The sequence below is a fragment of the Hemiscyllium ocellatum genome, chromosome 4 (assembly GCF_020745735.1).
Source record: "Hemiscyllium ocellatum isolate sHemOce1 chromosome 4, sHemOce1.pat.X.cur, whole genome shotgun sequence".
In the NCBI taxonomy this organism is placed as follows: Eukaryota; Metazoa; Chordata; class Chondrichthyes; order Orectolobiformes; family Hemiscylliidae; genus Hemiscyllium; species Hemiscyllium ocellatum.
The window spans coordinates 59,979,499-60,002,893 of NC_083404.1; the positions used below are offsets into that span (position 1 = coordinate 59,979,499).

General features: G+C 42.8%; 1 protein-coding gene across 7 annotated transcripts in view; it reads left to right on the forward strand.

The window, feature by feature from the left end:
• LOC132813916 (coiled-coil domain-containing protein 102A-like) overlaps positions 1-23,395 on the forward strand; it is a 615,752-nt gene that overhangs the window by 418,871 nt on the left and 173,486 nt on the right. For all 7 annotated transcript variants that reach the window (XM_060823318.1, XM_060823308.1, XM_060823316.1 and 4 more), the window contains one exon: positions 15,180-15,283. In XM_060823318.1, the coding sequence (XP_060679301.1) occupies positions 15,180-15,283 (104 nt within the window). The remainder of the gene's footprint in view (positions 1-15,179; positions 15,284-23,395) is intronic.

The window sequence follows — 23,395 nt, forward strand, 5'->3', positions numbered from 1 at the left end:
AATGGTGCTGGAAAAGCACAGCTAGTCAAGCAGTATCTGAGGAGCAGGAGAATCAACATTTTGAGCATAAGCTCTTCATCAGGAACTCCTCACAAAGAACTTAGGAACATCAGGATTCCTGATAAAGAGCTTATGCTCGAAATGTTGATTCTCTTGCTCCTTGGATGCTGCCTGACTTGCTGTGCTTTTCCAATACTACACTCTTCGACTCTGATCTCCAGCATCTCCAGTCCTCACTTCCTTCCAGCAGTGATATGTACCCTGCTAGATGGCAGTCAACCATTCATCCTCCATGGTGCTGGTGTCTAGTTTTCTTGAGCCACCTACAGGTGCCAATCTTGACAACACCTCTTTCCAAACTGAATCAAAACCAGAAATTTCTGGAAAAGCTCGGCAGGACTGGCAACATCAGTGGCGAGAAATCAGAACTACTATTTCGGGTCCAGTGACTTTTCCTCAGAAGGGTTCAAGCTGCCTTTGCCAGTCGGATTGTTGTCCGTACGGAAAAGAACATCCCTACTCTCCTGGGAAGCCTTCAGGGGAAACCACTATGGAAGCACCCTGAACAGGAATGGTGCTTGCTGCCTGGTATCTGACATCTCCAGCAGTGGGTGAGAGTAATGAGCAGAGGTTGAGCTAAGCTCCTGGGTTGCAGAGAGTGATGTGCTATCTGCGTGCTCCTTAAATCTGGAGCTTGGAGTTTGGACCCTGCAAGATCTCATTGCGGCTCAGAACTTCCTATCTGCCCATAAAATGTGTGTTTTACCAGTGCATGAATATACAAGCTAAAAAGAAATTGTGCAAAAAAAAACTGACCTGTTCCTGAAATCCTATTTTGTCTCTAATCAACTTATTATTATTTTGATGCAGCACTTTACACAAAATCTATTTTTTTCTAGTGATTGTATGTGAAATTTACATTTTCCATGAAGACCCGTAGGAACTGACAGCTCCTTTAAACTTTGAAAGCTAGTAAGTTTACAAAATAAAGAGAAGAACAATCTCATCCAGGGAGAAATGTTAATAATCTCCCATATGCATAGATTCTTGAATGTTCCTTAAGGTTTTTGCTCTACTCACCTGCCCATGTCCATTCTGAATCTTCATTACAATTTGAAGTCATGTGAAGAAATTCTCAATGCTGCCTGTTTTAAATTTACTCTTAAACAGTTCGCTATGTCCCCTTGTCCTATGATATTCATAATCCTCCATACCTCTGCAAGGAGCTCCCTAAATGTCCATGTTTCAAATCCTCCTTTCTCTAATTTAACCTTTTTAATTAGTCCTCTAATGAAGATATTGTCTTGGTGCTCTTTATACTATTAACCACTTCTTCAGCATTCCAAAAGTAACTTATGTTTCTTTCCGACTTGCAGAACCTTAAACTTTTCACTACTAACTTAGCTATGAGCTTACTTAATTTACTTTTGTAAAATGAGTCACCATTTGACGCAGAACTTTTCATATCACACTGTCATGTAGTTTTAATGAAATATTCATGAAGTGGCATCTTGTGTGTATGCAATAAATGTCGGAAGCTTGTATGCTAATCGTTGTCATCTGACAGTAGCCTGGAGAAAAATAAAGCAACAGTTCTACAGTCTTTCAAGAAAGACTTGCATTCATATATCATGTTTGATAACTGTAGGCCCTGAGGATGTCCCAAAGCATTTTATAAGCCAGTGAAGCACTTTTGAAGAATAATTACTGATACAATGTAGGAAATGAGGAAGTCAATTTGGGTACTGCAAGTTCCACAGATGGCAATGCTATAATGATCTGATATACATTTTAGTGAGGTGAGCTTAAGTGTTGATCAAGGGGTAAGTGTTGGCTAGGAGACAGGGGAGAAAAGATTCCTGCTCTTTGTCAAATGATGATTCTTTTACTGATGAAGCTCACTCAGGTGCTGACGAAATTCTAACCTAGAATATATTATTCATTATATTACAATAGGTCTGGGACTCTGATTTATATTTAATGAAGTTTACAAACTGTTCCTTAGGGGGCTAATGGCTGCCTATTCCAAGGCCTGCTTACCTATCACGTTGTGCTGACCTCAGTTAGAAATTAGGCAAGAATTGAGTTTCAGTGTAGACTATTCTATTGTCTCCTTTTTCTTTGTTTTCCAATGCAGACAGTCAGGAGTGGATAACCTGTCTATATGATTGGAAACTGGTTACTGGGAGGTACACAGAGTCATACTTCTTCAGTTTGTCCTGCCTCTAAGGATTGATTGGTCTCTGCTCAGTAACTGCTGATGATGTAATATGCTGCAGTATAGTAAACTGGGATTTTGTGTAGCTCATTAAGGCAGAACCTTTATCTTCATGTACATCATGTCTGAAAAATGGACTCTTTAACATTGTCCAACCCTACTCTTCCTCCACCCACAGTAAGAAAATAAATTTTCTTTTTCTGTTACAAAAACAAATTGTTTGTGTTTTTATGATTTGTTTTATGTTTGATTTAAGATGGATTCCCTATCAATACACTTTCCAAGCTAAATTGCATACCTTTCCTACTTATATTACTCAATCTTTACTTTTTCACCCATGATTAAACTCATGCTAAGCAGATGTTGATACAAATAGATGAGACTTACTTGTGTAGTGTAGTTATTATATACAATCATATTTTTAAAAAAATATGGCTCAGTCAGTGGAAGTCAATCGCATTTTTTATCCATTCTTGTGGCATCATTCTTTTAGGTCTGCAGAATTGTAGTGTGAAGGATCCTCCATGGCTCAGTTATCAAATGTAGGTTACGACTAAGCCACGCTAACAGAGTGGAATTGAGGTTCAACCTCCAGTTGACACCAGTGTGGCAGAAGGAGATATCAATTTCCTGGTGTTGTAGAGGAGGGAATTAGCTACAAAGCTGAATTTTCCAGGGGCGAGGGAATAGGTTAGCAGTTGAGCCCACTGCCCACAAGAAGGTTGAGGGAGCCACAGAAGCTACTGGAGATGGAAGCAGGCTGTGGGTAAAGGTGATCTTGGTAATCCAGGACCTGTCTGGAACTGTTGATGAAAAGCAATAAAACAAAAAATAGCTGTCCAGCCCGCACCCCTCACAATACTTCATCGCTCCTCCATACACATTACCCAAGCCAATCCATATGACTTTATTTCCCATCTATACCTGTTACGGTCCTTAATACCATCCATTACAATCTATGCCCCTCCATCCACACCCTCTGGGCCTTGATAGTCCTATTCCAACAAGGCTAGAGACAAAAAAAATTGCAGATGCTGGAATCCAAGGTAGAAAGAACACAGCAAGCCAGGCAGCATCAGAAGGATGAGAAGTCAACATTTCAGGCGTAACCCTTCTTCAGGACTGGGGTGGATATAAGAGGAGCTGCAGATAAAGGAGTGGGGTAGGGGGAGGGGTTTGGTTGGGCAGAGGAGCGCAGTGGTGAAGTAGAGATTGGTGAACATAGGGAGAGGGTATGATCTGATTGGTCGATGGGAGGAATAAATCCAGTTGGTAGCTGGAAGGAAGACTTGGTGAGAAGAACGGAAGGGAGGGTGAGACGTTGGAAAAGGAGTCAGGGGATGGGAAGGAAGGCTATGAGATCTTCAATTTCAAAATGTTGAGTCCTCCAGTAGGCCGTCTAGGCGGAAGATGAGGTTTTGTTCCTCCAGAGACCATATTCCAGCACAGTGCCAACTCATGCCAAATCATGTCTCTGCCCAACCTTTGCTCTTGCATCCGCCAAGCCAACTCACCCAATATTCACCATGGTGAGATCTCAGGATTCATACTGAGGTGAAATTAGATAAAATGTTGATTGATGAATTCATGGTTTTTCAAAATAAACTTCCATTAATAAAAACATACTCATTACATTAAACTTCAACCACCTAATTGCTTATAAAACAAGTATTTTTTATTCATAGCCCCATTTCAAAGACTTTATAACCACCTGGAACTGCTAATTGAACTGTGAAAGAACATGTGCCACTCTCTGTGATAATGATAAGTTGTGAAGTCAATTATGCAGCATAAACCCTGTAATGATATCCCTTAGACTGTGTCCACAGAAAATGTGCAATAATCTACTACTGCAGAACTTTTTTTAAAACAATTTAATGGTTAAGACATTTGAATGTTTTGACAGCTTGACAGATCCAACGAGTTTCACAGTTCTTTTGATGTTTTTTATAAATTAATATGGGCTTTAATAGCTAGTTCAGCATTTATTGCTCATTCCTAAATTCCAGAAGGTAGTTAAGAGTCAACAATATTACTATAAGCTTGACAATTCCAAAGAGTTTATCCACTGTAAATGTACACACAAGCCTACTTTAAACAATCTCCAAAGGAATCTTTTCTCCTTTAAAGGTTTCCTTCACCTGATTCAAAAAAATCCCCTATCTCTCCAAAGAACTCAGTAGCTTTATACCTTCTCCTGAAAATTCTAATGCATCTACTGCGTAATGCCCTTTGGTAACATGTGCCCATTCTTCTGCTATGTCTTTCCAATTTGTTTTCATAATGTATGAAGATCAATGCAATAATTTCACTATAGGTTATCTAGAAACTTAAATTAGCTGGAAATATTTAGATTTAGGGCATTGTGCAATTAAAAAACCTTCCATTTTTATAGCATCGTACACAATTACTGGACCATCTGTTTTTATTGTGATGTTGACTTGAACAATAAATGTTCTCCAGTGCTAATTCCCCAGCTCTTCTCCTAAATAATGATGTAGGATCTTTTTTATCTATTGAAACACAAAAATAGGACTTTTGTTTAGTGTCATCTGAGAGTCAGAGCCTCCAGCAGCTACCTAAGTACCAGAACATTCACCTTATTTTTGCGCTCAAATCCTGGACAGGGTCTTGAACATACAGCCTTGAGTTCAGAGGGAAGGGTGCTACCAACTAGGCCATGGTGTGACATAGAGTTTTGCTTGCATTAAGCTAAGCACAATGATTGAATTGCTCCAGGTAAGCCGTGAAGAGTGACAACACGAAACAAAAGTTAGTACTATGGGGATTGCCAGCACGGATCTACTGTTAAATATGTATGAAGTGTTCAGCCAGCTTCTATAAAGCTTAAAGCAGGACTGCTTCTCAAGCACTGCCTTTGGCAAACGTAAGGGCTGAAGCTCCATGCTACCAGAGTCGGTAGACTCTATCAACGGATAAATCAATATTAAGAGTGTACAGATATTTCTATCTTGTACACTCATCAACAGTTCTTACCATTTAAAAATTGTCACTTCAAATCAAAAGAAATTTTATTGTAAAGAAGAGATTGGTCACTGGCTAATCCAATTTGCTCATTCAATGAACCCCTTTCTGTTTTAGTAAGGGTTCTTCTATTTTTCATACAGGTTCAAGTCAGACTTCAAAGTTTCTTTTAAACAATGTTTATTCAATGGGATACATGATGATGAGGCAGCAGAGCTACCTGCTACAAGCTGTATTAGTTCCAACCTTCTAGCAAAGTCCCATATCCTTACTACTGAGAACACTTAAATCACAGCATATTTCAGAAGCTCACCTACATGTTCCGTAAGCTCTATCTTTACACTTGCATTCTGCTAAATTATCTCTATAGTTTATAAAACTTTATCTTTTGTCTTTCAGCATGTCTGTAATCAAAATGTGCAAAGTGGATTTTAGTTTTGCTTAAATTTGCACAATCTGATATTGTTCCTCTGTCTGGTTTATGATTTCTTGTTACTTGATGGAAAGCAAAATCAACTACGATTACTACTTTCCCAACTATTCCTCAATTAGACCAGATGGTCTATTTTTATCAGAATAAGTCATTTGTTCTCCTGCTTGCTTTTGTACCGGTGGGAAATCACTGGGGGAGTGTTGAAAGGCAGGCACAATCTCATAATCACATAACTCTGTACTGGCCCCAGGCCTCACAAAAATGTTGGACTGTATTGAATGAGGTGAAACCATTCAGCATCTGAAATTGGTCAGTGAATCCTGCATTTCATTTAGATAGTAAATGAAGCTCAAATTGATGCCCCAGATCTGGATAATTGAAGACCAGACATGTCCTGAAAGATACATTGACTAGTGATAATTGCTTGGGAAGTTCAAACTTTCACCAATAATTACCCAGTGCCTGGAACTTTCCAAAGAATTCCCAACTCAGAATTGGTGTGAGAGACTTTGGAGGGTTGCAATTTACTGACCTGATAGTTATTCAGGACAGGTTAGAGGGATTAATTTAGCTTGCAGCTGACTTATACAACTGACCTACAATTACATGCACTAAAGCAATACTACCCTCCCCATTCAAGAAAATCCGACCCTGTCCCAATCCCCACTGGACACACCTTTTCTCACCACACCTATCAGACACCATTATCCTGCTAAAAGAACATCCTGCACTCCAACCCCCAGGACACTTAAATACCTCGAACCAATTCAAAACCCCCCACACCTGACCTACCCTGCCAAATTGCCATATCACCCAGCTGCCATCCTACCCCCAATAACTCTTATTTTCCACCTCACTTCTCAACCACCGACCTGTCACTCCATCCCCTCACCCACCTGTGATCCTATAACTTCACACTGCTTGGAGCCTTAGCGCCCTCTGTCACCCACAACCAACCACCATACTCCCTCATCTGTGTATCTTATACACTCTCCGTCTCTCAGTAACTGTCAAAGTGGCTTTAGGAACTTTAAACATTTAGTTTCCTGGAATACAACAGCTATTAATGTAAAAGGGCATGGGGGAGTGTGGTTTCTGTGAAGGTTCACTCCGATGTCCCCTGTCTGGTTTCCGGGCCTATGTCTTTTTCACTAGTTAGGTCTGCAACCTTCTGGGAGGACAAGCAAGTAGCGTTTTAGTCCGATCCAGGTCAGAAATATGGATTCTGATTTTGGTCGGAATTCGACCATTATTTTCAGAAAAAGAAGAGTACTTGTCTGACCATTTTTTTGGCAGATCTACCAGATTCTTTGATATTATAAAGATTCTGGTTGAAAAATCAAGCTTGATAACACCCTTTTTCTGATTGTCCTCAGCGCTCCAAAGTGGCGTGCACAGTATATGGGCATCCTTCTGAGTGTGTCCAGATGCCATCTTGGTAAAGGTGTGAGCACGCATGCATACACTGAACTTAAGCAAAACGTAAACTGGGCAAAAGTGTTCATACATGAAATGCCATCTTGATACCAGTGCTGTCAATTCTAATTCTCTGCTCCACCCGATGTCACTCTTTAACCTCACACAGCTGAGCACCTTCCAAACCCAAAATCTCAATCCCATAGGAGGGAAAGACTGCAAATGCTTGGTAAGGGATGCTTGGAGTTTGGCAAGCCAAAGTGGCCAGGCCAGAAGATGGAAAATAACGTGGGTGGGGTGAATAATGTCCCCCTATCCATCTTTTGCTGTCACTAGCCCAAACAATGAAAGTTGCTGTGGTTCACAATTGCCTGTACCTGCCATGAGAAAAATTGCAATTGCAGTTGGGGCAGGGAGAGCCTGTTAACAATTAGCCTATGTGTAGGCTAGCAGCCCAGTATAAAATCGCATTGAGGCTGAGGAGGTAAGCACAAGGAGTTGTGCCCATGATGTTGCAACAAATTCTGCAGCTAACAGCCCATCTGCCCCAGAATATGGGTAAAATTCAGTCCACCTCTGCAACATGTCTTACATTAGCAAACAGAATGTCATGGAAATCTGCCCCCAGCTATGGCCACAACTGGAACTCATCGTACAGCAAGGGCTGTGTAGGGGAAAGCCATAAAGCATAGTGGTAATGTCAGTGGACCTGTGACCCAGAATCCCAGGCTTATGTAAAAACCAAAAGAACTGCAGCTGTTCTAAATCAGAGACAAAAATAAAAATTGCTGGAAAAGCTCTGCAGGTCTGGCAGCATCTGTGGGGAGAATCAGAGTTAATGCTTCTGAGGAAACGTCACTCAACTTGCATCTGTGGAAAAAATCAGAGTTACCATTACGAGTGACCCTTCCTCAGAAGTGTTAACTCTGATTCTCCCCACACATGCTGCCAGACCTGCTGAGCTTTGCTAGCAATTTCTATTTCTGCCCCAGGATTATGTTCTGGACGTATGGGCTTGAACCCCATTGCAGTAGATAGTGAAACTTGAATTAAGTAAAAACTGGGCCTTCCGACTCTGGAGGCTTGCCAAGATTTCGGAGTGAATTAAAATTGAAAATTAGGACCAAACCCTCCACTTTAATGCAACATGTTGGGCTGCCAACATATGTATCACATGCATCTGAAAATACAAATTCTGAGGAGAGACCGTTTTGAAGTTCTGGAGAGTGGATGGCACAAAGATTGTCATTAATAGTGAAGATGATGGCTGTCAGCAGCAACACAATATCAAAGGATTGGTTGAAAGGGCAGAAAAGTAGTAAATGTAATTCAGTCCGGAGACTTGCATTGGAGGAGGCCAAACAAAGCAAGTGAATACACAATAAACTGGAGGGTGTTGAGAGGAGTAGAGAAAGTGAGAGATCTTGAACTGCATGTCCATGGGGTCCCTGAATGTGGTAAGACAGATAGTTCAGATGTTAAAGTAGGCATTTAGTTGCTTTCCTTCATTGGGTAAGGTATTGAATACAAGGATAGGATGTAATAATGGACATACATAAAACATTGGTTAGGCCACAGCTGGAGTTTTCTGTGCAGTTCTAGTCACCACATTACAGGAAGGACATAATTGCACTCTCTCTTGAAAGAGAGTCAGAGAAGGTTTCCAAGAATGTTGCAACTGTGAAGAAAGATTAGATAGACTACTGTTGTTTTTCACTGAGGAGACGAGGCTGAGAAATTATCTAATTAAGAAGTTGTCGGACCGGTTCCTGGGATGGGTTCCCCATTCGTTACTGTTCAAGATTGGATACCTTGGACCAGTAAGCCACGAGCGAGCATGCTTTAATTAATTCCTATTCTTGATATAATCATTCTCTCGGTTGATTGCAATGCTAATTTAGAAAGGATCCCTGCATTTAATGATATTTTTCTCAGGCCCAAATGAACTTGCGTTTCAAAAGGACAGACAATAGAATGCAGGTTCATAGATCCTTGAAAGTGGAGTCTCAGGTAGATACACAGCTATACTGGCACCACCCTCCACCTTTTCCTCCGTTACATCGAAGACTGTATCAGCGCTGCCTCTTGCTCCCACGAGGAGGTTGAACAGTTCATCCACTTCACCAACACCTTCCACCCCGACATCAAATTTACCTGGACCATCTCAGACTCCTCCCTCCCCTTCCTAGACCTCTCCATTTCTATCTCGGGCGACCGAATCAACACGGACATTTACTATAAACCGACCGACTCCCATACCTACCTAGACTACACCTCCTCCCACCCTGCCCCCTGTAAAAACACCATCCCATATTCCCAACTCCTCCGTCTCTGCCGCATCTGCTCCCAGGAGGACCAGTTCCAATACCGAACAACCCAGATGACCACCTCCTTCAAAGATCGCGATTTCCCCTCAGACGTGATCGACGATGCTCTCCACCACATCTCCTCCACTTCTCGCTCCTCCGCCCTTGAGCCCCACCCCTCCAACCGCCACCAGGACAGAACCCCACTGGTCCTCACCTACCATCCCACCAACCTCTATATATATCATATCATCCGTCGTCATTTCCGCCACCTCCAAATGGACCCCACCACCAGGGATATATTTCCCTCCCCTCCCCTTTCAGCGTTCCAAAAAGACCACTCCCTCCGTGACTCCCTCGTCAGGTCCACACCCCCCACCAACCCAACCTCCACTCCTGGCACCTTCCCCTGCAACTGTAAGAAATGCAAAACTTGCGCCCACACCTCCCCCCCTACTTCCCTCCAAGGCCCCAAGGGATCCTTCCATATCCACCACAAATTCACCTGCACCCCCACACACATCATTTACTGCATCCGCTGCACCCGATGTGGCCTCCTCTATATTGGGGAGACAAGCTGCCTACTTGCAGAACATTTCAGAGAACACCTCTGGGACACCCGGACCGACCAAACAGCCCAACCACCCCCTGGCTCAACACTTCAACTCCCCCTCCCACTCCACCAAGGATATGCAGGTCCTTGGCCTCCTCCATCGTCACACCATAGCAACACGACATCTGGAGGAAGAGCGTCTCATCTTCCGCCTAGGAACCCTCCAACCACAAGGGATGAACTCAGATTTCTCCAGTTTCCTCATTTCCCCTCCCCCCACCTGTTTCAGTCCCAACCCTTGAACTCAGCACCACCTTCCTAACCTGCAATCTTCTTCCTGACCTCTCCGCCCCCACTCCCACCCCAGCCTATCACCCTCACCTTAACCTCCTTCCACCTATTGCATTTCCAATGCCCCTCCCCCAAGTCCCTCCTCCCTACCTTTTATCTTAGCCTGCTTGGAACACTTTCCTCATTCCTGAAGAAGGGCTCATGCCCGAAACGTCGATTCCCCTGCTTCTTGGATGCTGCCTGACCTGCTGCGCTTTCCCAGCAACACCATTTAAGCTCTCAGGTAGATAGGATAGTGTTTAGTATGCTTTCCTTTATTGGTCAGAACATTGAGTATAGGAGTTGGGAGGTCATGTTGTAGCTGTACAGGACATTGGTTAGACCACTTTTGAAATATTGTGTGCAAGTCTGGTCTCCTTTCTATCGGAAGGATGTTGTGAAACTTGAAAGGGTTCAGAAAAGATTTACATGGATACTGCCAGGGTTGGAGGGTTTGAGCTATTATAGGGATAGGCTGAATAGGCTGGGGCTGTTTCCCTGGAGTGTTGGAGGCTGATAGGTGACCTTATAGAGGTTTATAAAATCATGAGGGCATGGACAGGATAAGTAGACAAGGTATTTTTCCCTGGGGTGAGAGAGCCCAGAACTACAAGACATAGGTTTCGGGTGAGAGGGGAAAGATATAAAAGAGACCTAATGGGCAACCTTTTCACACAGAGGGTGACACGAGTATAGAATGAGCTTCCAGAGGAAGTTGTGGAGGCTGGTACAATTACAACATTTAAAACAAATTTGAATGGGTATATGAATAGGAAGGGTTTAGTGGCATGTCGGACTGGATTAATTTAGGATATCTGGTCAGAGGCTGAGGGGTGACCTCATAGAGGTTTATAAAATTACGAGGCGCATGGATAGGGTAAATAGACAAAGTCTTTTCCCTGGGGTGGGGGTTTCCAGAATTAGAGGGCTTAGGTTTAGGGTGGGAAGAGAAGGATATAAAAAGGACCTAAGGGGCAACTTTTTCCATGCAGATGATGGTGCATGTATGGAATGAGTAGCCAGAGGAAGGTAGTGGAGGCTGGCACATTTGCAACATTTAAAAGGCATCTGGATGGGTATATGAAAAGGAAGGATTTAGAGGGAATTGGGCCAAGTGCTGGCAAATGGGATGAGAATGGATTGGGAAACGTGGTCAGCATGGAAGGGTGTGTTTCCGTGCTGTACATCTCTATGATTCTGACTCCCATCTTGCTAAACTCACTAATCAAATTTGTTATTTGTAAAACTAGAGAAAGAAACCAAAGCAGACACCTGGTGGATTCATTTAGCTGCTTACTTCTGAACAACCTCCATGTTGGACACCAGGCATTTTCCTCAGGCACTTACTGAATGCACTCTTCCTCTGTTGGGTTGCTTCTGACAACCCATCATGGCTATTTTGACATGTCTGCTGTAAACTCTGGGAGCACAGACCTCCTTTGCAGGACACACCAGCAACTTCCATTGGAAAGCTGCAGTGAGGACACTTTGCACATGGGGTCAAGCACACAGTTTACAGACTGGACCAGGCAACATTCCTGATGAAGGGCTCCGTCTCGAAACGTCGACTATCCTGCTCTTCAGATGCTGCCTGACCTACTGTGCTTTTCCAGCAACACGCTCTCAACTCTGGACCAGGCTACATCTCAGGGCTGTTAGCTTGCACTCTTCGCCCTTAGGAGAAAGTGAGGTCTGCAGATGCTGGAGATCAGAGCTTAAAAATGTGTTGCTGGAAAAGCACAGCAGGTCAGGCAGCATCAAAGGAACAGGAGAATCGACGTTTTGGGCATAAGCCCTTCTTAGCCCTTGCTTACTTAACACCAATCTGCATACTTACAGCATTCCTGCCTTGCCTCATCTTGCTGAGCCAGTTAGTGCAGTCACAGAACCAGGAAGCTTGCCGTGCAGTTAAACAGTCCTCAGTGTAAGGAGCACATCTAGCTGTATGTCAGTGTTCTCACAGCTCACAGCTGGCCCATGTGTCAACAGCTTACTCAGCAACTATATGCCATATGCAACAAGCAAGTAGCATGTATCCAACACTAATAGAGGTAGTCCATACAGGTAGGCAATCCTAGCACAATAAGCCAAGCATATTGGCCACAGTCAGTTGACTACATGGGGGAGGGTGGGGTCCATGCCCCTGCAGTTCAGAGGGTAGCCATGGTTAGTCTGTTGACCCTTTAATGACAATTCCTGGGGTTAAGATTAAGGTAATTGGGGAGATACCTGTCAAGTTATATAGGCACAGAGAGGGGTCTGGGCATGCCTTGCCCAGGCTGTCCTGTCATGTCAATCGAGTGGGCTGAGGTGGACCATAGTCAGTCCATTGGGTTCATCAAGAAAAAGTAAAAGGGAAGGGTTTGTGTGGTTGGTTGAAGGAAAACAAATGCACCCTCAGTAGTTTAGTCTTTAGGACTATGGGTTGAAGGATTGGGCAAGGGCTCAGTATAATTGTGAAGGGGTGGGAAGTGCATCAGGAATTTGAAGAGGGGGTCAGGCTGTAAAGCACTGGGTGGGGTGGGGAAACATAATGTGGGAAGGAGGTTGTCCATTGTCAGAAAAAACTGGCTTCAAGGAGACAGTTAGCAACCATTCTAGACAAGGTCATCTCATACTGTAGGGTCTGGATAGGAAGGCCGAGCAGATGTATGTAGACAGATTGGGTGCGGACTTGGGGAAGTGTGAATCCTGTGGGTTTGATGGGTTGGGCTGCAAGAAAAGGTATGTGGATATTTGGCTGCTCCATAGGAGTGGTCTCAGTCACCCACTGCAACGTCTAGGATCTTCTCCTAGTAGGAGTGATGATATGGATGTGCCCCTCACCTGTATGAGCCGTCTTTATCTCGTTATGGCTTGTCTTATCCTGTACTGACAAATGGGGGAGAAATAAGTGAGATGACAATGAGCATCACAGCAATTAGTCCTTTTGCAATTGGGAGAAAGATGGTGAAGTTTTCCAAAGGTCTAAAGAGGCAGAGTGGAGGACATGAAGGATTAGTGGTATGGTGTGGGAGGCTGAGGGGGAAGACCAAGTAAGGAAATGTGTTGCAGGCATTACTGAGGCTGGTAGAGAGCACCACCCCTGGTGGAAGTGAATGCATTAGCAGAGAGAGCGAATGAATGTGAGGAAGCAGAGAGAAGAGAGTAGCACTTGCCTTGATGTAATTGAGAAGATCGTTGACTGTTGGCCTGCTAGCCATTCATCCATGCTCTAGAGACAGCACTGACACAGCTGGTAAACTCAGACCAGGCTGGCAGGGGTTGGTGGCACAGCCTGCTCTGCCAATCTTGGGGAAAGTGGATAACCACCACCCCCTCACACCACCCTGTAAAGCAGGAGCACCAGGTCCCTTTCAAAGAAACACTACTGTCTTGCACGTTCAGATTCTGTCCGTCAATGAGCAGGGCAGCTTCAGAATACCCATGCTCATCCAGGAGGACTGTTGGGTTTTAACGATAGCACGAGCATAAGGGGTGGTGATCTTTGGGTGGATATCCACTGAATGGTAAATTGTTCTGGGAACAGCGCGCATGGTAAGAAGGGACAGATATTGGACAGGAGAGACATCATAGGGGAGTGGTCATTAATGAAGTGAGTTTGGGAAGATATTGTGAGAGAAAGTATGATGCTCACAATGAAAACTACTTCAAAAAGACCAGTGTTACTTGGACTTGACCAAAAGAACCCTATAAGAGAGAATTGACCCCTTAATGTTTGAGATTCTTGATGTTGTAGCCTGATTTACATTTTTGTGAATCAACATTTTTTAAAACTAGTTTGCAGCATTCAGAGTGAGAGAGTCTTCCTTTTGTCTAGCTACTAGTTTGCCATTTTCTGGCATTCAGAGTGAGAGGTATTCTTACCTGCAACACTAGTTCAGAAGGAGATAGTAACTGTGACCTTCACAGCACACTAACAGTAAAAGCCTAAGCTGGTACACATGAGAGGATTCAGTACCACCAGTACACTCCAGTAGAGTTGAAAATTAGCATTTTAACTTGTGACCTTTTATATTGTTCAGCAGGAACGACAGTTTGGGACATAATCTGCAGAGGGTGGAAGGCTGTTGAGCAGGATATTATCACTCTCTCATCATTTTAGTATTTGCAGGAGATCACAATACAGTCTGTTTTGACTTGCCACTTCATCATTTTAATGAATTGTTTTTTGAAGTCTTGTTCATGTCTATAAGTTTGAAATTTCATGGATCTTTCACTCCAGATTTAAATCTGTAGTGCTTTTCTTTGTACTGACCCCCTTGTAAAAAACAAAATGCATTTTGGAATTATGACTTTAACGTGCTGACATATTTTAGGGTTTTGACCTGGGTCATGACAATGTACACGACAGTGAGGGACTTGGATAGAGTGAACAAAGACAATAGACAATAGGTGCAGGAGTAGGCCATTCAGCCCTTTGAGCCTGCACTGCCATTCAATATGATCATGGCTGATCATTCCTAATCAGTATCCGCTTCCTGCCTTATCTCCATAACCTTTGATTCCACTATCTTTGAGAGCTCTATCCAACTCTTTCTTAAATGAATCCAGAGACTGGGCCTCCACTGCCCTCTGGGGCAGAGCATTCCACACAGCCAACACTCTCTGGGTGAAGAGGTTTCTCCTCATCTGTTAACCCTGGTGACCAATAGAAGAATTAAAGGGTACATGAGGAAAAATCTTTTCACCCTGAGAGAGGTCAGTGTCTGGAACTTGCAACCCAGATTGGATCGAGGCAGAAACCTTCAACTTGTTTAAAACTGTCCTGGAGCTGCACCTGAAGCTGTAAGTTGAAATGCTATTAGGCAAGTGGAATTAGAATGGACAGCTAGTTTATTTAACCAGTGCAGACTTGATGAGCTGAATGGCCCCTTCCTATGCTATGATAGTCTGGCCCCATTCTGATCTTATGCTTTTGCCTTTCTATTACTATAGCTGGATGAGTCGCTGAACCAGATCAGGAAGCTTCAGCGTTCCTTGGAGGAACAGACAGAACTGAATGACAATCTTCAAGTGCAGTTCGATCACTTGCAGACAAGGTAAGAAACCTAGAAGGGAGACTAAGCCTCAACTACTCTGTCACTGGGTCAGTTATACCCATGACATCAGTGGTGAGGGTGATGCAGAAGACAACATTTTTAAAAATTATGGCTTTCATCACTGAATTTGTTGGTTGACCTTATTAAAACTGTGAAGGGCAAAGAAAGAACAACGAAGATGCAGGTCCACACCAGCAGTATGGAGCAGTTTAATAGGCATCCCATTGTGGGGAAGTTCTGGGTACTGGAAGAAGAGCAGGAGGTTTGTCCCCCATGTTCAATTATTCAATCTGTACTTTTATTTAATGAAGCTATTTCAAGCACCCCATCTTACAAACTGTAGGGAGCGATATTGTAACAGTGAATGAGTTCAGCAGCTGAGGACTGAAAACATTTTCTTCGAGTTTGTGAGTAAGCAAGTGTTACTGTATTTTTCTGCTATTTTGAAGATGTAAATGGAGCCAGAATGCTGATGCTTGGTAAAGAACAAATTCTTGAGAGACAGGGCTCAGATAAGTCTTTCCTTGCATTATTCATGGCTGTGGCAGTGCAGTGTTATGAATGGATTTCAAATGGCCAAAGGTTACTGTGTGTAAGGAACATATTTTCATGTCACAGCTATGTGGTAATGGGAATGAAAGTAACATTATAATAAAATATTATAGTGGCTTTACAGAGCGACTCCTATTAATTTTATTGCTTTGAAAATACATTAATTGTGTTTCCAGTGTGTGAGCATTTGAATAGTTGAAACAAAAAGATGGTGCAAAAAGCTGAATGGGTTTCGGCTTAACATGTACGCCTTTACACAACTGTTTATACTTACAGCATGTAGCTGCTTTTTATGTATAACCAGTCAAAGATTTGGTTTCTGAGAAAAACATTAGATGAACCAGATTAAAATGTATATCAAATTCTACAACAGGGAAATGAAAACTCATTTCCTTGTGGGGGTACTTGACTTGGCACCTTTTTATTAATAATTTTCTGTCTTGATTGGTTTAGGGAAATTTAATGTACTTCAGGTTAGCTATAATTATTTATAATCACATATAGCCTGCTTACATCATGACAAGGTAGCTTTCCTCTTTGGAGAAAATTGAACAGTCCAATTTATTCATCACAAGGGAGCTGACTATTTTCTTCTACAATGTCTGATATAATAGATACACAAAATTTGTAGGTGAGATATGAAAGGTTATATTTTATATTTTGCATTGCTGACTTTGCTGTCAGTATAAAATGATACAATCAACAATTTGCTGTGGTATAGTATAAATTAAAACTAGGTGTAAATGCATGATGTGGAGGTAGCTCTTAGTCCATCTGTCAACAGGCAGGAACGGTTGATTGCATACAGCAGTAGAAACCTGGAATTCATCATCTTTTCAGCATAATGCATTGCTTTATAATGCACTACTAATTTGAAAAGAAAGCACATCTATTGGATCTTGTTTGGTTTTTCAGAGCAATGCAAAATGTAGGCTCCTTTTCCACCATAGGAAGTAAATGTATGGAACATGGAGGTAAAGAATGCTTAGATGAGATTTCTAAGTCTTAAATTAACTGAAAAATTATCCATGGTTGAAAGAACCTATCATTAGTATGCAAATAAGTCCTCAATGTCTGGTGAGGGAAAGGTAACCTGTGAATTGCTTTCCAAACATGATATCTCATCCTCTAACCTCCCATTGATCTTCACAAAGTCAGACATTTACACAATAATTTTCTGTTAAACTCTCAACAGGAAAGTTAAGTCTGGTGGTTAGTAGCGTGAGCACCCTTGAAATGGAATGGGAGTTTTGTTGCTTTGAAAAGAATCACGTGCTAGAGGGCACAGTTTTAATTTTTTTTTGCAAAAAAAAAGTGAATTGTGAGAAAAGATGTCTTTTTCGCACAGCACTGGTGCCTGGAAAACACTGCCTGAAAATATGGTGGACGAAGGTTCATTTGAGGCATTCAAGAAAGCATTGGATGATTATTTAAGAGACAACGTGCAGGGCTGTGAAGAAAGGGCAGGAATTGGGCATTAAATAAATGCAGATACAGTGGGGTGAATGGCCACCTTCTACACCATAACTATTCTGTGGTTCTGAAGTGCTAATGACAATGAATCAATTTCAGGATGTTAGAAATATTACAGTGCCAAACTTGACTTTTTCTTAATTTCATGTTCACTTTCTCCACCATCTCTCTTAATCCAATCTTTCTTCCACTCTCTATGTGGAGTATTTATATTAAATTCACTCATTCTAATTCACCTTCCTTCTCAATCCTTCCTCTGTTTATTTCCCAATCAGTTAATCTTATTGATTCAGCAGATACCCTCAATAACCCATTGTTCACCTAGGTTCCAATGGCTCCACTTACTGTCATCATTCCATTATCAACTCTCACTTCCCGCTACTTTATGGGAAAACACGTTTTTCAGTCCAAGGGTTAAGGCATAAGTCTATACAGGGTGAATCATACATTGCCCTCCTATAGCAATTTCTGAGCTGTCATCTTTCCTAATTGACTTTTCCAGTTTTGGATTAGCACCAGGATTAGTGGCTAGCAATCTTGAATTGGAGAAGATGAAAGTCAGCTCCTCTTCCCACTTTTTAAGTTCACTTGGGATTTTTGAGTGAGAACAGTCGAGAGGCTTAGATGTGACCATCTGATTCCACAGTGGGGATGCAAAAGTTTGGCCAGTGGTAGTCAGGTAGATGGTTGGTGGCGATATGGGAAATCATAGCACCAAGAATGTTGATTGATTTTGGATAAGGACTCCTAATCAGGAGAATGCAGTCAAAGACGGAAAAATAGTAATACTTTATAGACTAGAATAATCTGTTTTAAATTATATTGTTAATTCACTCTCATAATCTCTCAAACATACAACGTAGAAACGAGGAGGAAGAGTAGGGTATTAGGCCCTTTGAGCCTGCTCTGTCATTCAGTATGATCATGGTTGATCATCTATGTCAATGCCATACTTCTGCTTTCTCCCCATACCTCTTGATGCCTTTAAAATCTAGAAATTCTTGTTTTTGATTATATTGTGAATCAGCTTCCAGAGCCTTCTGTGGTGCAGAATTTCATAGGTTCACTACCCTTTGAATGAAGAAGTTTTTTGTCATCTCAGTCTTAAATAATTTGCAGTCCTCTGGAAGAAAAGGTTTTTGCAATTAGAGTTTCATTAATCCCCTCAATAATTCACTGAATTCATGTTAACTCGGAATTTAGGAATTATTTGCATTGGAGAAAGCTTGTGTGAAAGTCTCAGATAAATACAGTACAGTTACTTTTCTAAATGCTTTGGAATCTGCTTTGTGTACTTTGCAAAGCATTGGTCTGAATAATGATTAAGGTGAGGATTATCCACACAATGTTGGTGTCATTCCTGGAGACCAGGATTCATTCACTTGCATGGATTCCTTGTACATCAGAATGCCCACCGTGATCAACATGGGATGTGAAGTCGCCAAGAGTGAATGCTGCTGGACACCCAGTCTCTGCTACCAGTTGCATGCGAGAGCAGGGAAGGGACCTTATTGTTACTTCCAATGGAGTCAAATAAAGAGAGCTCCCTTCCGTGATGAGGAGTCACTTGTTTTGGGGCGGAGGGGGTGCTCACTGCCTCAAAGTTCAGTCATTTGCAAGGGGATTGCAGTGCAAAGGCTCCCATCTTGGCTAGCATGGGAAACTAAACATCCCTGCTGGTTTGGCTCCATCCCACCTCCTGTGCAGTTTTTTTTGTGTGGAGTTGGCATAGTGACAATGGGTGGTTGGCAGAAGGCCACATTATGTCCTTGGAGGTGGCAGGCCATTGTGTGGGGGAGTTGGGGAGAAGTGGGGGAGCCAGTTGGGAGGCCCTGTCTGTTTGGGAGCAACCCCATCTCTTCACTTAAACTTCTTAGCACCATTTACTTTCTTCATTGAATTTTAAGAGTTGGACCGAGGATGACTCCACCTTGAAGCTGCCCCTTCCTCACCTACCCTCTGCTACAGCTGGCAGCAGCTTTCGAGACAGTTATGTGACAGCTACAATGGCTGCCCATGTTCGAGAGCCCATTCACCATCTGTAGCTGAATGGTGTGCCCATTGCTATTGGCAGTGTAAGGCGGTGACCTCACAAAAACACTGTGCGGCAATATTGTAGCAAGTTCTTGCTCAGAAACTGTTCTTGCTTCTGTTCTGTGGAGCTTGGCAGAAATCCTGCGTTAAGTGTTTGCCTGATTATTTATAAGTACAACAAAATGTTTATTAACTGGCACCAATTGGAGTGTTCTAGTTAATCAAATATTCCAGATAATCAAAACATCCATATAATCAGTGTAACAAAACACACTAAGTAATAGAAATGTAATGCAAGGGGTGCACACAGCACCATTACACTTTATTTACAGCAAAAATCACTGAAATGGTAATGCAACTTTGCCTTAAATAAAACTTACTGGCAGAGAGCCTTCTCATTCGCACCCTCAACTGACTACTGGGACATCGTGATAGATTACAGTATTTGAGAAGAAGTTGACTCAATCGAATCAACTGTTGATACTTAGTGTGGCCACTCCTTTGTGTGTGACTGCATAGACCCTCAATATGCAAATATCAAGAGTCGCTACGTACTGATATTCTGCCTGTCCCCAGTGTTGCGAAGGATTGGTGTGAACTCGTTGCCATTAAATACTCCAAGTAGCTAGACTGTCCCATATCACCTATCCCTGTTGGAAATATTTGTGAAGAAAATTACTTTTACTACAAGTCCACCAGGCAGTGGTCAGCACAGTGTCCTCGAGGCAGAATTTTATAATCCACATTCAACGGTGAAATTGATCATGAATTCCTAATTTCCTCCCTGTCCTCTTCCATTTGTAGATGAGGATGATGATGCCCTAACTCATATTGTCGCATGCTGCCAGAAGCACCTCTGGGAGGTGCTGACCTATCAGGTCTCACAGAGCCGAACACAACTTGGCTGGGAAGCCGTCGCTTCCAGGGGTTTTATTCTTTTCAAAGGAAGCCTCTTCATCTAAGAGGTGCTGTCATCTAAGACTTCCACGCTAAAGGACAGGAATGACTGGGAGGCCATACTCATGTCATTTAATTTGACATTAAAGGATTTGCTAATCCGCAGGATGTCAGACTGAGATGGCATTACCGAGCTGTCTTCTTCCTTCAGGCTGCCAATCACAGAGCTCTCCCTGTGCACCTTCTGGAAGGAGAAACGCACACCTCATCCTGCTCTGTGGAGTGGACAGTGGACTGGAAGATTATCTTGGAGGGCTCCAATGTGATGAGCCAAGACTTGCTGGTTCTTCACCTCCTGGAGATCCTCCATGACAAGGATCCCCTCCCTCCCCCATTCCCCGTCATCGTATGCAGCATGAGCAGATGCTGCATACTTTTCTGGAGTTTTGAAACATTTCCCTGACTCTCTCCTGCCTTTTGAACACACCTTTTGAGGATAAAGAACCTCTTGATGCTTCCCTTGATTGTTTTCCACCAGTCTACTGTAGACTCAAAAAGGAGCTTCATGGTTCACTAATCTACGTAATACCTTTTAAATTCCTTTGTGTTCTGGAGTCAACAGTTTCACATTCAGTTTCTATATTCCCTTGCCCAACCTGCTGATCATCCTAGGTGACAGTCAGCCAGCAGGAGGCAGTAGTCTGAGATGAACATCGGCTTGATGTTGGTACATTTGACCGAGAATGGGCAGGTTGCAAAATAGGAAGTCTATCCTTGAGCAATAGACCTGTCTGGCCACGAACAGGCTTATTTATGCTGCGTTCCATTTGCAGGGATGGTAAAGATGTTGTGCAGTTTGGCAACCTTAATTATTTGCATCAACAATCTGGACATGGCGTTTGGTTTGCTGTCTGTCTTTCTGGATTGCCTCTCTGCATCAATGGTGCAGTTGAAGTCTCCAGCCAGAATGACCAACCTGGACGTTGCCAGCAGCCGTGGAAGCCACTGCAGGACGGCTAGCCACTCACTCTTCATCACAAGAGGTTACGTTAATCAATCTCAGGGAGCATTTCTATACATAACATTGATCACAAGGAGGCGCCCACCCACCACTACCTTGACTTCGGAGATGGTGAAGTTACCTCCTTGCAGCAGAATACCCAGACCAGAGGAATAGCAATAATTTTCCCCCGACCAAATCAAAGACCTATGGACTCACACTTGACCATTTCTTGTAACTGTTAAGGTGTGGTATCGTTCACTCCCACAGGTAAGCCAACATGGAGACACATCTCATATTCTCTTTAATGCTATGCGTGTTAATACTAATGATTTTGAAACCCAATTAAGATTTATAGAAATTTCCAGAAACCTTATGTCCATTTGCCCAAGGTCTCATCACTGGGAGAGTCCTTGCAGCCCTGTGGTGTGGATGAGCTCTGTTGGACTCTCACACTGTCCTTTCCTCCTCTCACACTGTCCTGTTGCCCCATTCTGGTATCATCAGAGTGAACATGAAGTCAGGAAGGTCCGGTTCGGAGTCCGACACAGGGACTGTCTTGCTCTGTTTCTTATTTGGAGTGTTGCTGCTCCCAGTTGCCTGGAGCTGTAGTGCGGAGGGATCCGTTGGTTTCTGATGGTCAAGGGTTGGGTTTTGCGATGTTCAGTGTCTCTGGGTTGAGGGGTGCACCTCTCTTTCTCTCCAGGGGTGGTGTATTTTTTTTTCTGCTGATAGCCATCCCTCTGCAAGTCTTCCACATCAGAGGAGGTGCAAGACTATTAAAATGGCAAGCGGGCAAAAGCATGACTGTCAATGACTCTGGTTGTGGCACTGTTCGCTTGAGAAAGAGGGTGATCTTTATTTATGTCAATCATGGTAACCAGTGTTTTTAAAACTTTTCATGATCAGTCCTTTTGAAGTCAATCAAACAGATATTGCATATGTGCTACAAGATATGCAGAGTTGTTTCCATAGCAGCAGGATTAGGAGCCAGCACGAGAGGACCAATTCTTCAATTTACATTGAATTAATTAGACCATGGAACAAACTGAAATACAATATTAACAAAAAATCATCGCAAAATTAGAAATTAAAGAACAATAAGTTATCGGCTTCTATTATTTTTGTAAAGATATACAGCACAGGAACCGAACCTTTGGATCAATTTGTCCATGCCGACCAGGTAGTGAGATAAATCTGGTCCCATTTGCCAGCATTTGACCCATATCTATCTCCGTCGAGAGTGGGGAGCTGGAAAAGCACAGCAGGTCAGGCAGCAATGGAGGAGCGGGAGAATCAATGTTTTGGGCAAGAGCCCTTCATCAGGAATGAGGCTTGTGAGCCAAGGAGGTAGAGAAATAAATGTGAGGGGAGGGGGGTGGGGTTGAATATCCATCTAAATCCTTCCTATTGATATACCCATCCAGGTGCCTTTTAAATGTAAGTGTATTACCAGCCTCCACCACTTCCTGTGGCAGCTCAATCCATACACACACCATTCACTGCATGAAAAAGTTGCCCCTTAGATCCCTTTTAAATCTTTTCCCTCTCGCCTTAAACCAAGCCCTCTAATTTTGGACTCTCTCAACCCAGGGAAAAAACCTTGTCTATTGACCCTATCCATACCTCTCATGATTTTATAAACCTCTATAAGGTCACTCCTCTGCCTCCGATGCTCGAAGGAAAACACTCCCAGTCTATAGTCTCTCCCTGTCGCTCAAATCCTCCAAATCTGGCAATATCTTTGTAAATCTTTTTTGAACCTTTTCAAGTTTCATGACATCCTTCCTATAGCAGAGAGACCAGAATTGCATGCAGTGTTTCAAAAGTGGCCCATTCAATGTCCTGTACAGCCGCAACATGACCTTCCAACTCCTAAACTCACTGACCAACAAAGGCAGACATATCAAATATTATTTTCACTGTCCTATCTACCAGCAACTCTACTTTCAAGGAACTATGAACTTAACATCTAAGTCTCTTTGTTGAGCAACATTCCTCAGGACCTTACCATTAAACATATGAGCCTGGCCCTTATTTGCCTTTCCAAAATGCAGCACCTCTCATTTACCAAAATTAAACTGCAGCTATCACTACACAAATACAGAATAATTTTATTGTAGATACAATGATTTTTAATCATCATATTTAAGAAA